At 39.8% G+C, this 12,605-nt stretch overlaps 1 protein-coding gene across 1 annotated transcript in view; it reads right to left on the minus strand.

Moving 5' to 3' along the window:
- GLP2R (glucagon like peptide 2 receptor) overlaps positions 1-12,605 on the minus strand; it is a 972,379-nt gene that overhangs the window by 193,611 nt on the left and 766,163 nt on the right. The window contains exon 7 of the mRNA XM_078654772.1: positions 5,142-5,301. Coding sequence (XP_078510898.1) covers positions 5,142-5,301 — 160 coding nt within the window. The remainder of the gene's footprint in view (positions 1-5,141; positions 5,302-12,605) is intronic.

Raw genomic sequence — 12,605 nt, forward strand, 5'->3', positions numbered from 1 at the left:
GTATATTACGTGAAGAAGAGAAGGTTTTTGACTTGAGTTGAGGAAAGGAGATAGGAGTTCCAAAAGAAAGTTGTTGAACAGAAAACCCATATACCTCCATGGGCTTGGAAAGAGGGAATTTATGCAACTGGTAAGGCTCAAGCTGCGACGTCCCTGGACTTTGTGAAGAAATGGAAAACGTGCCTCCATTGATCAAAGACAGATTATAATAACGTATTTATTGGTTCCAGTGAATGTGAACAAAACGTCCTATTTTTCTGAGGACGTAAAGGGGGAACTGATCCAGTATTTCCTGGGGTTTACTACGTTTTTGGGAATAATGCTTACTATAAGTTGCCTGCACTGTGGTGTGGAAGCTCCTACTTTGAGATAGTATTTCTGAAAATGTATCATATAAAAAGAATCACTGGAAGCAATGAAAACACTAATGGACTTACACGAAGAAAGAGAGCTAGTTGTTCAGAAATAGTAGGTGATATATTTGGAGCACTGATACCTTCAGTGGGAGTCATTCTGAATTCACATGGAATTTGTAAATTGTCTCTCGATGAATACTGCTAGGGGTTTCTTGATGATAAACACAGAAATGGTTGCAATTAGGTCTATGGTTTTACAAAATTGACTTGCTCTTGATATTTTATGTTTCAAAAGAGGGCAGAGTCTGTAAAATGTTGAAAGTGCAACAGTGTTGCACATATATTCCTGACAAAAGTAAGAAAATTAGAGGGTATATTAAGAATATTTGATTTGATTTGATTTTAAAACGTATAAAGCGCAACGAATGCCCGGAGGCGTCTCGGCGCTAAGAATATTTCAAAACTTTAAGTAGATTTAAAACCACTGGAGGTTGCCAGTGTATCGGAAAGACTAACAAAAAGTATTTCTTCAATACGGACTTGTTTTTCTGATTTAGGGAAAAATATTTAAGGTTAAATACCTCTTCCAATAGTTGGTATAACAATAATAGTTTTAGCAATAATGTTTTGGTGAAAATGTTGCAGAAACAACAGAAAGGGAAGATATGAAGGGAATGGAAAAGGAAAGAAAAGAAAATATGAGGAGATACAAATGGAGGAAATTAAAGGAAAGATATATAAAAAGATGAAAGATTTGAAAGGAGGAGTACCTGACAAAGATCAGAGAGAAGGGAAAGAAACTGAGATGTGCTATGGTTGGCATCTGGTTGGGATGAGTAATTTTGTTATTGCTCAAAAATGCCAAGGAGAGGGGATTGATGGAGCAAGGACTTGTAGAAAAGAGACTTGCTTGGAAGCAATCCGCTCCTTTAACTAACTAACACGTTATTAAGATTTGTTTGTGTAAAACTAATGCGCACCACACCAACACGTGGGTTAGTGAAGCTTGCTTATGTGTTTACTAATGATAATAGCATGAACGAAGGACTAATCCCGCTCTAAACGGGGAAATCTTTACTGTGCATGCGTCAACTGCATCTACGCAGTATGACGAGCTAATGCTTGGAGGGAAATTCTCACGCATGAGCAAAAGGCACTAAAATTGAGTCTTGAAGACTCCTGTGCATGGCATCTGCTTGCTTGAAATGGAAATGTGCTTTTTACTAATGCTAATGCAGGGAACGTAATCATAAATAAAGGGGCATAGAGTAGAGATGGGTGGTATACAGGGAAACCATTAAGTTTTTTTAAGTAAAATCTGTCTTTATGACTTTATTACTAGTGCGTATTTGGTCCTCTCATGTATAACTGAAGTGAGCTGAGTCATGTGATAATGGTACATGACAACTGACTGTCAACCTAGAAGGAGGACACAAAGGTTGGAAGAAGGACAAGGTTGCAGAGTGTCCAAGCCTGAGAACAATGGGTGAAAAGTTCAACTGAATGGACCTACATGTTCGATTTTTGACAAATGTTGCAGATGAAATGTGAATGCAGGTGGGAAATAAAACCTATGAATAAAAATTAAGGGGATGAGTTTGTGAACAATGGACTTACTGAATTCAATAATATGTAAGCATTGTGTGATGATCTCCCCCCATGCCCGACCAATCAGATTTAGTATTAATGGGTTGAACATGTAGAACAAAAGGTATAATTGAGATAGCTTTAGTTAGTTAGTCATAACCGAATGCTGAGAGAAGCATGACTTGGGATGCTGTTGCTGGGAGAGAGATGCTGATGAAGAAGCCGAATGCAGAGCCCTCTATTGTAATTTAATTGGGTTAGACAGAAGATCGCTGAAGAATCTCGAGGAGGAAGAGTTTCAGAGAGGGGTGCGAGGCACTCGTTGCTATTTAGAGAGGTCATCTATCCTGTCCTGAAGCCTTTGTTGTCTGATCTATCCCGGGGGACCCTTACCAGCCCTTTGGCCGGGGGTTGGTCTTCACATCATTCTTGGTAACTATCAAATTCTTGTTATTTGTAGATGTTCTTTTCTCTCTATCTTCTTCTTTTCCTCAGACATCATTCATTGAGTAAGTCTGTGATATATTTGATTGATGATTTAATTGAATTTGCTCTCCTACTGCACTGTGTATTTGAGATGGTTCACATGCATTTAATGTAGATAAAGATTTTAAAACGTTCCTGAGTCTTTGGTTATTTACATTAAATAAAGAATAAGTTAATTTATGTCATTTCATCATCAATTAGTTCAACTAATGGTCCAACGACCAGAGGAAATAACTTTTTGATCAGCGAAAGGTTAGTTAGGAGTATAGAATAACTAATCTTGAATCTGTAGGAAAAAATCATAAACTTTGTCTCCAGCGGTTTAACCAACTAGTGTGTGTATTTATGGGCCCAGGTGAGTATATGGTAGTGGAGTATCTGTTGTTGGTACGCCGCTGGATCACTAGGATTCAAAATCTACAGCTATGCGCTTTGCAAAAAAAGGGTCAGTTTTCACTGTGAAAGTATGGTGTGTTCATGTTGCGTGAACCACACCTACCCACACAAGTGAGGTATCATTTTTATCAGGAGCCTTAGGGGGACACAAAATTGTGGAGCAACTGTTATTACCTATTGACTTTCAATGCATTTGAATGAAAGACAATGTGTAAAAAAGAAGTCACTTTGAAAATTGACCTAGAATTCACATGCTGGTATGCGTACTCACAATTACGGAGATGTGCAAATAGCTACTGTTTCTAAACTCTATATTTTGTTCCCATTTCAGAAATGCATAGGTGACCTTCTTACCCATTTTCCCTGTTTATATTTTTCCAAATGAATTGCGATATACCCAATACACAATAAAAACCCATTGCAAGATACTGCTCAGTTATTGGCTCTGGGTTCCTAGGAATCTTGGTGAACCTACAAGTCCTATATATCCCAACAACCAAAAGGCTCCAGTGGATGTAACAGTATATTGATTTCAAACATCTGTCATACTTATTAGAGGTTACAGGTGAAAATGTTGGCACAAATGGCTGGCTTTTTCAAAACTCATTTTCTATTTGCAACTGTTAGTTTCTGCACAAACACCTTGCGGGATCTACACAAATGAACCCTTGCTGAATTCAAAATTGTGTCTACGTTTCAGAAATGTGTAGCTTTCCAGGATCCATCATTGCTTTCATACCCATTTTTACCATTAACTGGAAGGAGGTTGAAAGCACAAATAATAGCAAAAAAGGCTATGTCCCAGAATGTCCCAGAAACATGCAAAACATTTTGTTTTTCTGACAAAAGTCTGCTTGTCCCTGAAAGCTGGGAAGATGGTGATTTCAGCACCACAACCCCTTTGTTGATACCATTTGCAGGGAGAAAAACAGACGCTTCCAAAAAGAAACAACATTTGGCTGGATTTTGGCTAATTTCTGGGTCGCCTCCAGGGGAATCCACAAACCCTGGGTACCTTTAGAATCCCTGTGATGTTCGAAGAAAAGAACGCAAATTTGGCATGGATTCCCTATATGGTCAAAAAGTTACAGGGGCCTAAGCACGAACTACCCCCCAAAAAAAGGCTTAGCGCAGGGGGGGAGGCCTAGCAGTGAAGGGGTATATAAAGCATGTGAAATGTCAGCAGGAAAAACATGGTTAACTTAACACTTTTACACTTAATATTCGGAAATCAATGAGTGTTTTTGCCTGAAAAGTTAAGGACGTGACTACAGGGCCCAGAAGGGACCTGTTTCAATGTCCATTGCTAATATCATTACAAAACATAAACTATTTAGTTTAAAAAGACCACACAGAGCTGCTAAATGAAAATGAGGAAAATAGCTGATATGGATCACATTAAACATTTTCCACTCTACACTTCAACCAGGTATTGCAGAATCTCCAGGAATGGTGCACTTCACCACCCGGGGAAAATAATGTTGTTCAAAGAAAGACGAGAAAGCAAAAGTAGCACTTCACTGGCAAATTCTGTAACGTGAAGCTGACATGTGTGGTTGCAAATAAAACCAATCTGGCCACTCTGCGACCACTCTGTCTACCTTTATTTTTTTTCTGTATTTTCAACCTTTTTTCCCATCTTGAGGCTGCACTACTTTGAATAGAAAAATGTCAGAAAAAGAAGAAATTTGCAACCAAGGTTTTTCTTTCTTTTTTAGATCTATGTGAAAGATCTCTGAATGCCCCCTGTTTTTAAAATACAATACAAGAGGCTGCACTTCATTGATCACATACTAAAAACAGGGCAACTTCAGGAGGAACATGGACACAATTAGTCCTGCAGTGAAATCACAGTCAGACAAACAAAGGACACTCAAAAAGGAATTTACAATAGCATTAGCAGGAAATAGGAATTGATAAAGCTGGTATGTGCTCTGTGATCAACATGGAAGAGCCGGTAGAAATCATCCTGCTATCACGTTAGACTCTAAACACTAAGGTAACACCAAACTAATGAAGAGAACTACTTTGTGTGGGGATGTGCTCATTGTGAGAGAGCAAAATGCAGTCACTCAAAGTGAAGTGGCTGAAGCAGGTTGACCCCTTCCCCATTCTGTAAGGTGTAGAGAGTGAAAGCAAAATGTGAATGACACACCAACCGACCAAAGAATGAAGACAGGTGGCTGAAAACCACTTTAAAAAGTATATGATACATACAGTTTTTTAGAAATCAAAGGTTCTTGGATATGCCATGCCTAAAATATGAGATCTATTGGCTTGCCCAATACCTGTTATCAAAGGATTGTATTTACTTACCCCATCCTATAACCAAATACTTTTGAAGCAGTCGCTGTTCTGATATCACAGTAGTGATTAATAAGGTGTGAAGATAAATTCCTTCCACAAGTAACCAACAGTAATTGGCTCCAACAAAATAATGCATGAGCACTTGAGCTACTTTGCAGGTGGCTGAAACCTGTAAAGAAAAGAAAAATGTGTTTTCTGTTAATAAATAGATTTTTTTAACCTATAGTTGCATTATCATTGTACATTTCGATCACAAACTTAAATAGAGGCTGTCCATTATCAAGCCAGCGAATTCAAACGGTTGCTAATCTTAAACAAACAAGAGGAAATCCTAATTTGTTTTTGGCAAATCCCGCTAATGTTTTATAGTGAGTGAGGGATTCAGTCGGTCAGTAAGTCAGTGAGGGAGTGAGTAGAAGATGGGTTGGTAAAAGTGAAGTTAGATAGGTGACTGACTAAATTACTGAGTGGCTACACAGCCACTCAGTAATTTAGTCAGTCACCTATTTTGACAAAAATTTGAATCTACTATAGGGACTATGCTTGATCCATTAAAACAAATGCTAACACAAATTAATAACAGGCTGACATCATTGGAAAGTTTAATGAATACTAACACCACGGTGAGCAGTTGCAGTATACAAGTGATACACCCTAGTTCAAAAGGAGATATGTTAGGTAGCCATCTCTTAGTTAACAACAAGAGTGGGGTTGCACACAAGCAGCAGACACAATTAGATCAGAATTTTTCCGAATACACTGATAAGACCAGAGTTGTTGAGTGCACCAAATGCTTCCCAAATTCAATCGCAGGCAGCCTATGTTAGACAAGGTATAGCCTCAGGGAGAGGGAAGGCAACAAATGATTCCATGCACACCGCCATTATGGGGGATAAGCAAGCACAATTAGGTAAGGACAAGCCCGCAAATATAATAGGAAATGTAACATCGAGGCAGGAATGCTTACTAGAAACCATGAACTTGCATCTTCCGCCGGAGGCAACCCCATATACTGTAGTCCTAGCGAATGTTCCCCCACTTCCAACTGGAACAACAGAGCACTGGACAACACTGGGAAATAAGTCTCTTCACCTCCTGGGGTCAAGGACTGGGCTTATTGACACCTTATTTGCCGAATTTAAAATGGCTAGAAGAGTTGCTTGGGTATGAAGGTCTAGCAAATCTATGCCTGGTGATTGTATAGTGTTATTATTTGGTTCACCTAACACGACTCAAACTATAAAGGAGAGAGCTGGATCCAGATCTGTCACTACACGGGGGCTAAATATCCTACCTCTGGGCTTCTTTTATCAACTTCCCAGGCGCCCACAGTACCACATTGAGGGAGAGAATTCGTTAAGGGGGTTTCAACAAAGATGCCCTATTTCAACTGGCAATCGATTCGATGCTCTAAGCTCTTAGGGGGATATTGATTGACGGACTGCTGGGGCGCACTATACGGCCGAGAATACTGAGTCAGGAATGATCAGCGGTGAGGAATTTCCATCATCGGGGATAAGCAATAAGGTGTTTGAAGCTAGTAACCAGCAAAGAGCAGGGGGTGAGCAAGTGAGGGGTCTAGAGTACAGTAAACCTCTAAACCCCACTCCTGCTGTGCAAGCACTAGAATTGACTTGTTCTGGCGATAGTAAAAACTACAGGCCTGCCCAACCGCCACCGTTATTGAACAATGATGTGCCCACTTGTGATATCATCTCATGGAATATTGCTGGGCTGCTGTCAAAAATAGATAACCCAGAGTGGCACAAATTCATTCAAGATAGAGATATAATAGGCCTAAAGGAAACCTGGGTCAATGACCCATTTCATATTAATGGTTTTAAAACTTTTAACACACGGGCCGTGAAGGGCCTCGGGGGTAGGCTTAAGGGCGGCCTGAGTTTGTATATCTCCAACAAGTTAGTAATTACTAAAACACAGGCGTTTTTTGAGGAACAGCTTTTATCAGATAATTAAGGTGTCCTTAACTACGGATCAATGTGTAATATTAGTACATTTTTAAAACAACGTGATCTCAACAGAACTCTGTCAGGTTCTAAAAAATGTAAGTGAGGATCTAAATGTGATTTGTAATGCTAGCCCTACAAATGCTATGATAATAATGATGGGTGGTTTTAATTGTGCAATATGCCCCACTGAGGACAATAGATTATGTGGCCACATATATGAAGAAGGTACTCATTGAACCCATTTCTGTCATTACCTGGCGGGAGAACTGTTTAATGAACTTTAGCTACTAACGACCTAGGCTTTGTAAATGAGCTTGTGGAGCCCCCAATAATGATGCCCTATACTAATAATGGAAGAGGTTTCTCTACAATCTATTACATACTAGTTTGATATAATCATGCTTTAAGATTACTTTGTTTTGAGGTCGACCAGAATTCTTTAAGTGGCCATTTCCAACTACACTTGGTTGCTGCTCTACCCATAAAGAAGGCCCCCAATATAAATAAGGATAGGGAGGAAGCGGGTGAATTGAAATTAGACAAACCCAATGGTTACACACTGAAATGGTCAAAGGTGGATCCCGCAGAATTAACTAGAACCCTTGTGGTAAATTGCAAGTCAGAGATTGAGATCTCCCTGTCTGAGTCAGCACCCCGTATCGTAGCATCCTATGCCGAAATATCGAATGCTCTTAAGAAACTGTTACTAGTACAACATCGCACGAAAAATAAGGAATCTGGCTGGTTTAACTCAAGATGTACCCAAGCTTATTCCAATTTAATAAACTGAATTACATAGGCAACATAGAATAGTGAATACCATCAGACTTGCAGGATTGGAATATAGACAGGCAATAAAGGAAAGGAAAAATACCTGATGAAACATGGGAACCCCTACATACAGCTTCAGTACTGAAAGATAGTGCAGCATTTTGGAGGGCAGTGAATACGCCATTCCTAACTACACAGGAAGGTCCATCAATAGCAATTGCTATTTCAGAGGCGGAATGGATCACCCATTTCTGCACTCATATTACTTGATTTGAGTGTGGCTTTTGATACTGTGTCGCATTCCATCCTTCTTGCATCTCTTCAGTTTTTGGGAGTTGAGGGTCCTGCCTTGGCTTGGCTTGCCTCCTTCCTTAACGGCCGTACTTTCCAGGTCTTGTCTGCGAAAGCCTCTTCCAAAATTTGTTCTTCAGCGTACGGAGTGCCTCAGGGGTCTATCCTGAGTCTTTTACTTTTTAATATCTATGTTAGACCCCTGGCCACTATTGTGGAGAAAGCAGGTCTCACCTTATTTTTGTACGCTGATGACACTCAAATTATTTGTTCTCTTTCTACTGTGGAAGATGGCAGCATTTCAGTTCTTAAACAGGGACTGAATAAAGTCTCAGACTGGATGCGCCACAACTTTTTGAAGCTAAATGGGGACAAGACTGAGGTTGTCATCCTGGGCAAAGGGAAGAATTCATGGGGCCCCCAACACTGGCCTCAAGAAATGGGTTCTTTTCCCCAACCTGTTGCCCAGGTCCGCAACCTTGGATTTCTCATTGATGATAATCTCTCTATACGGCAGCAAGTAGTAAAAGTGGCCTCCACATGTTTACTATCTTAAGATGGCTCCACAAAATTCTTTGGATTCTCCCTGTTTCCATACAAAGGACGGTTGTCCAGGCCTTAGTTGTTTCACGCCTGGACTACGGCAACGTTCTTTATCTAGGAGCTGACCAAGAAACTCTTGGAAAGCTTCAGGTTGTGCAGAATGTGGCTACACGACTACTATGCCATGTTCCGCGGAGAGTCTCCATTTCCCAGTCTCTACTAGACCTTTACTGGCTCAGGATCGCTAGCAGAATCAAGTTTAAGGCCCTCTGCTATATATTTAAGATCAAACAAGGCACGGCCCCTGCATATCTACAGGAACTTATCCATGCTTATCACCCTACTCGTTCTCTCAGATCTTCCTGTAAAGGTGATTTTGTAATTCCTAGATTTAAGCTGGGGAAAATGGGCGGTCGCTCGTTCTCCCACTTAGGCCCTAATATTTGGAATACCCTGCCCACTGCTCTGAAAACTGAAACTACCTATCTTAGCTTCCGTAAAGGACTCAAGCATTGGCTCTTTCGGCAATGATTTGTGCTTGTTCTCTTTTCTTTCTTTTAAGCTGTCCCTTGGCGCTGGGACACACTCTGTGGGTAGCTGTGCGCCTTAAAAGTTAAATAAATAAATAAATAAATAAAATATATGTTAGTATTGACACTTCCTGTATCAGATCTGATGATGATCTAGAGAGTGATTATTCAAATATTAATCTAAATTTCACTCTAGATGAAGTGAATAGAGCTCTATACTGGAGTAAGACCCGTAAATCACCTGGCCTGAATGGCATCCCAATAGGCCTGTTCAAATTTAATATTGTATTATGGGGGCCCATTATAACGCAGGTCATAAATTCAAGCTGTCAAACCAAAGTACCTGAAGCCTAGGGTGTGTCAATAATAGTACCAATTTTTTATGAAGGGGACCGCCAGAATCCAGGTTGCTAAAGATCGATCTCCTTACTAGATTCAATGGTGAAAGTCGTGGGGCGCGTGATTTTAGAACGTTTGCAGGAATGGTCAGAAGAAAATAACATTTTAACAGATCTACAATACGGCTTTCAAAAGGGGCTTGGAACCATGGAGCGATGCTTAAATCTGGCCCTACTCATAGGAAAGTATACGAGGGCAAAAAAATAGTAGATTGTACATGGTCTTTGTAGACTTTACTGCGGCTTTCGATTTGGTGAAACATGCAAGATTGTGGGAGGTCCTTGAGTATTTGAAAGTAGACCCTCAAATTTATGTTTTCCTAAGGAACCTTTATAGTAATGCGTCAGCTAGTGTGCACTTTGGAACGGGGGGGGGAACATACAGCTAACTTTCCCGCTAATAGGGGGATGAGGCAGTGCTGTGTGCTGGCCCCCTTTCTTTTTAACTCGTACACCAAAGGGTTAGGAGAAGCATTAGTAAGAACGACACAAGACCTTCCCCATTTTGCAGGCCGACCTATCCCGACACTCCTTTATGTGGATGACGCAGTTATGTTGCGAAGAAGCCAACTTGCTCTCCAAAGTGTCCTTAATGGGTTCTCTGTTTTTATGAAGGATCTAGGCCTCAGTATTGATATCTCAAAGACATACGTAATGAGAAGTCTGTGGCCGTGGGCCTATGCAAGTGAAGGACATCTTCGTAGAAGGGCAGAAATTAAGCTCAACTAAGAGTTTTTCATATTTGGGTGTGTGGTTTAATCAAAACGATTTGTGGGCTCAAACTATAATTGCCAAAAACTGATGCTAATCTGGACATCAAACGCCTTGGTTGGTTTTTCTTAGAAACTGAGCCGGAAACCCCCTGCGGAGTTGATACAAATTTACAAAGCAAGGTGTATCACCTACACAATGTATGGAGCCAGGGTATGGGGACTAGCAAATACCATGCAGCTGCAACAAGTGGAGAATTCTTTTTTAAGATTTATATTATCCGTCCCCCCTAGAACACCATCTTTTGTTTGTCATGAAGAATTGGGTCTCTCCTTTTTATCTGATCCAATTAAACTATAACCAATACTATTGTGGCATAGTATCTGGATTAAGGAGCAGACACAGTTAAATCGTGATATTCTCGCTGATTGTCTTAAATTACATGGAGCATTAAAAATACCATAGATCAGTTTTGTTCATGATTTTATGAAAGACTTAGGGCACCTAGAATATTTTACAAACCCAAATTTTAACTACATTTGGAATGGAGACATACTTGTCATTTGTAACTGTTACCTTTGACGGAATGTTATTGACTAGATTTAAGTTAAATATATTTTATAGACTGGTGTTGTGGCCAAAAATGAATGATTGGTCGAGACAACTCCCACTGTGTCCGTGCGATAGTCACTCCTGCCAATCTACCATCCATTCCGTTCTTTTCTGTAAATTTTATTCTGAATTAAGAAAAGTTGGTTCCGCTTTTAAAAACTTATGGGCTAAGACAATGTCGCCCTGGTTTTTTAAAACTTCAGCTGTTGGATAATGCTCATGTAGTATGGAGGCTTGCCTTGTTTTTAAAGAGAGCACTTTATTTAAGGAAAAGTTTAATTACCACTGATGAACTATAATTGTTTGTTTGAACGGTTTTAAATCTTCATGGTATAATTTTTATCTATGAATGTTTTTTGCCCAATGTGATTGCTGCTACTCCGTAATTTTACTTGATTGAATGTAACGTCAAATGCTTTTAAATTGTGCTTTTATGATTGTAAATTTGTAACAATCGAATAAAGCTTTATGAATCGAATTGAATTGAATTGAGTGAGAACAATATTTAGTGTACATATTCCTGATCAAAACACTTTTAACATGCTGGCTGGAGATGTTCCAATCCATGCCTGGACATTTGTAGTGTTATGCAAATGGCTTACAGTGCTTGGATTACTTGTATAGTGTAACAAGGAAGGTTAAATAGTGATCAAAATGCTGGTAGAGCTGGGGACCCATAGCAACATCAGAAATTAAACAACAAAATATTTCTAATTAGGCGCTAAACAAAGTAGAAAAACAGTCATTTCACTTAAGATGTGAAGACAGTAAAGTTTTGCGTTTTCATGACTGTAAATAGTGTCCAAAAGTCTGTAAAATTTCAAATTAAAATGACTGTTAAAACACAACATTTCACATCTTCTGACTATTAGGCAGTGGTGGTTTCAAACAATCAAATTGCTTTTCTTATGTTCCAGTGCCCTTACTATCCTGGCTGAAGGATGTAATCCCATAAGAAGCCTTACATATTATTAAATGAAACTTGAATAAGAACCATGGGTGTGAACACAATAGGGCAGATTTACAATAATTGGTGCATCTCTGCATATTAGCAGAGATGTGCCAGTTATTTTGTGTGATGGAAAAATAGCCTTGCGTCATCATGGATGCGCCGCCTTTAAAATGCAGCGCACCGTAGGGCAAGGATAGGCAGATGCGCAATGCATCTTGTCGGCGTAAGGGCAGCGCATTAATGGAGTACTGTCGCAAGCACGATGCAACTTCAGCAATGATTAGGAATGCCTATTCCTAACATGCTGCGTCACTCCTTATGCCTGATTCAAGTAGGCGCAAAGTTTTGATGCATTGGTGTCGTAATAGTGACTCATGTAGATTTCACTGCGTCACTTTTACGAGTCTTCCTTGCGATGGAATGGTCACCCTGCAAACATTATACCTGACACAGGTATAATGTAGTGCAAGGCTTTACAACGTGACACATCTCTCTAGATGCGTCATGTTGTAAATATGTTGCATAGTGGCACATTGTTTATGACGCAGCTGCATCACAAAAGTGACGCAACGATGTCGTAAAGATGTCGCAAGGGGCTTGAAAATATTCCCCAAGGTTACTTGAGCGAAGTATCCTTTATTTATCTTTCCAGACAATCCATAGCAATATTGTTGATTCCAGGAATCAGGTGCCTT

Source organism: Lissotriton helveticus, chromosome 7, assembly GCF_964261635.1.
Source record: "Lissotriton helveticus chromosome 7, aLisHel1.1, whole genome shotgun sequence".
NCBI classification, from domain to species: Eukaryota; Metazoa; Chordata; class Amphibia; order Caudata; family Salamandridae; genus Lissotriton; species Lissotriton helveticus.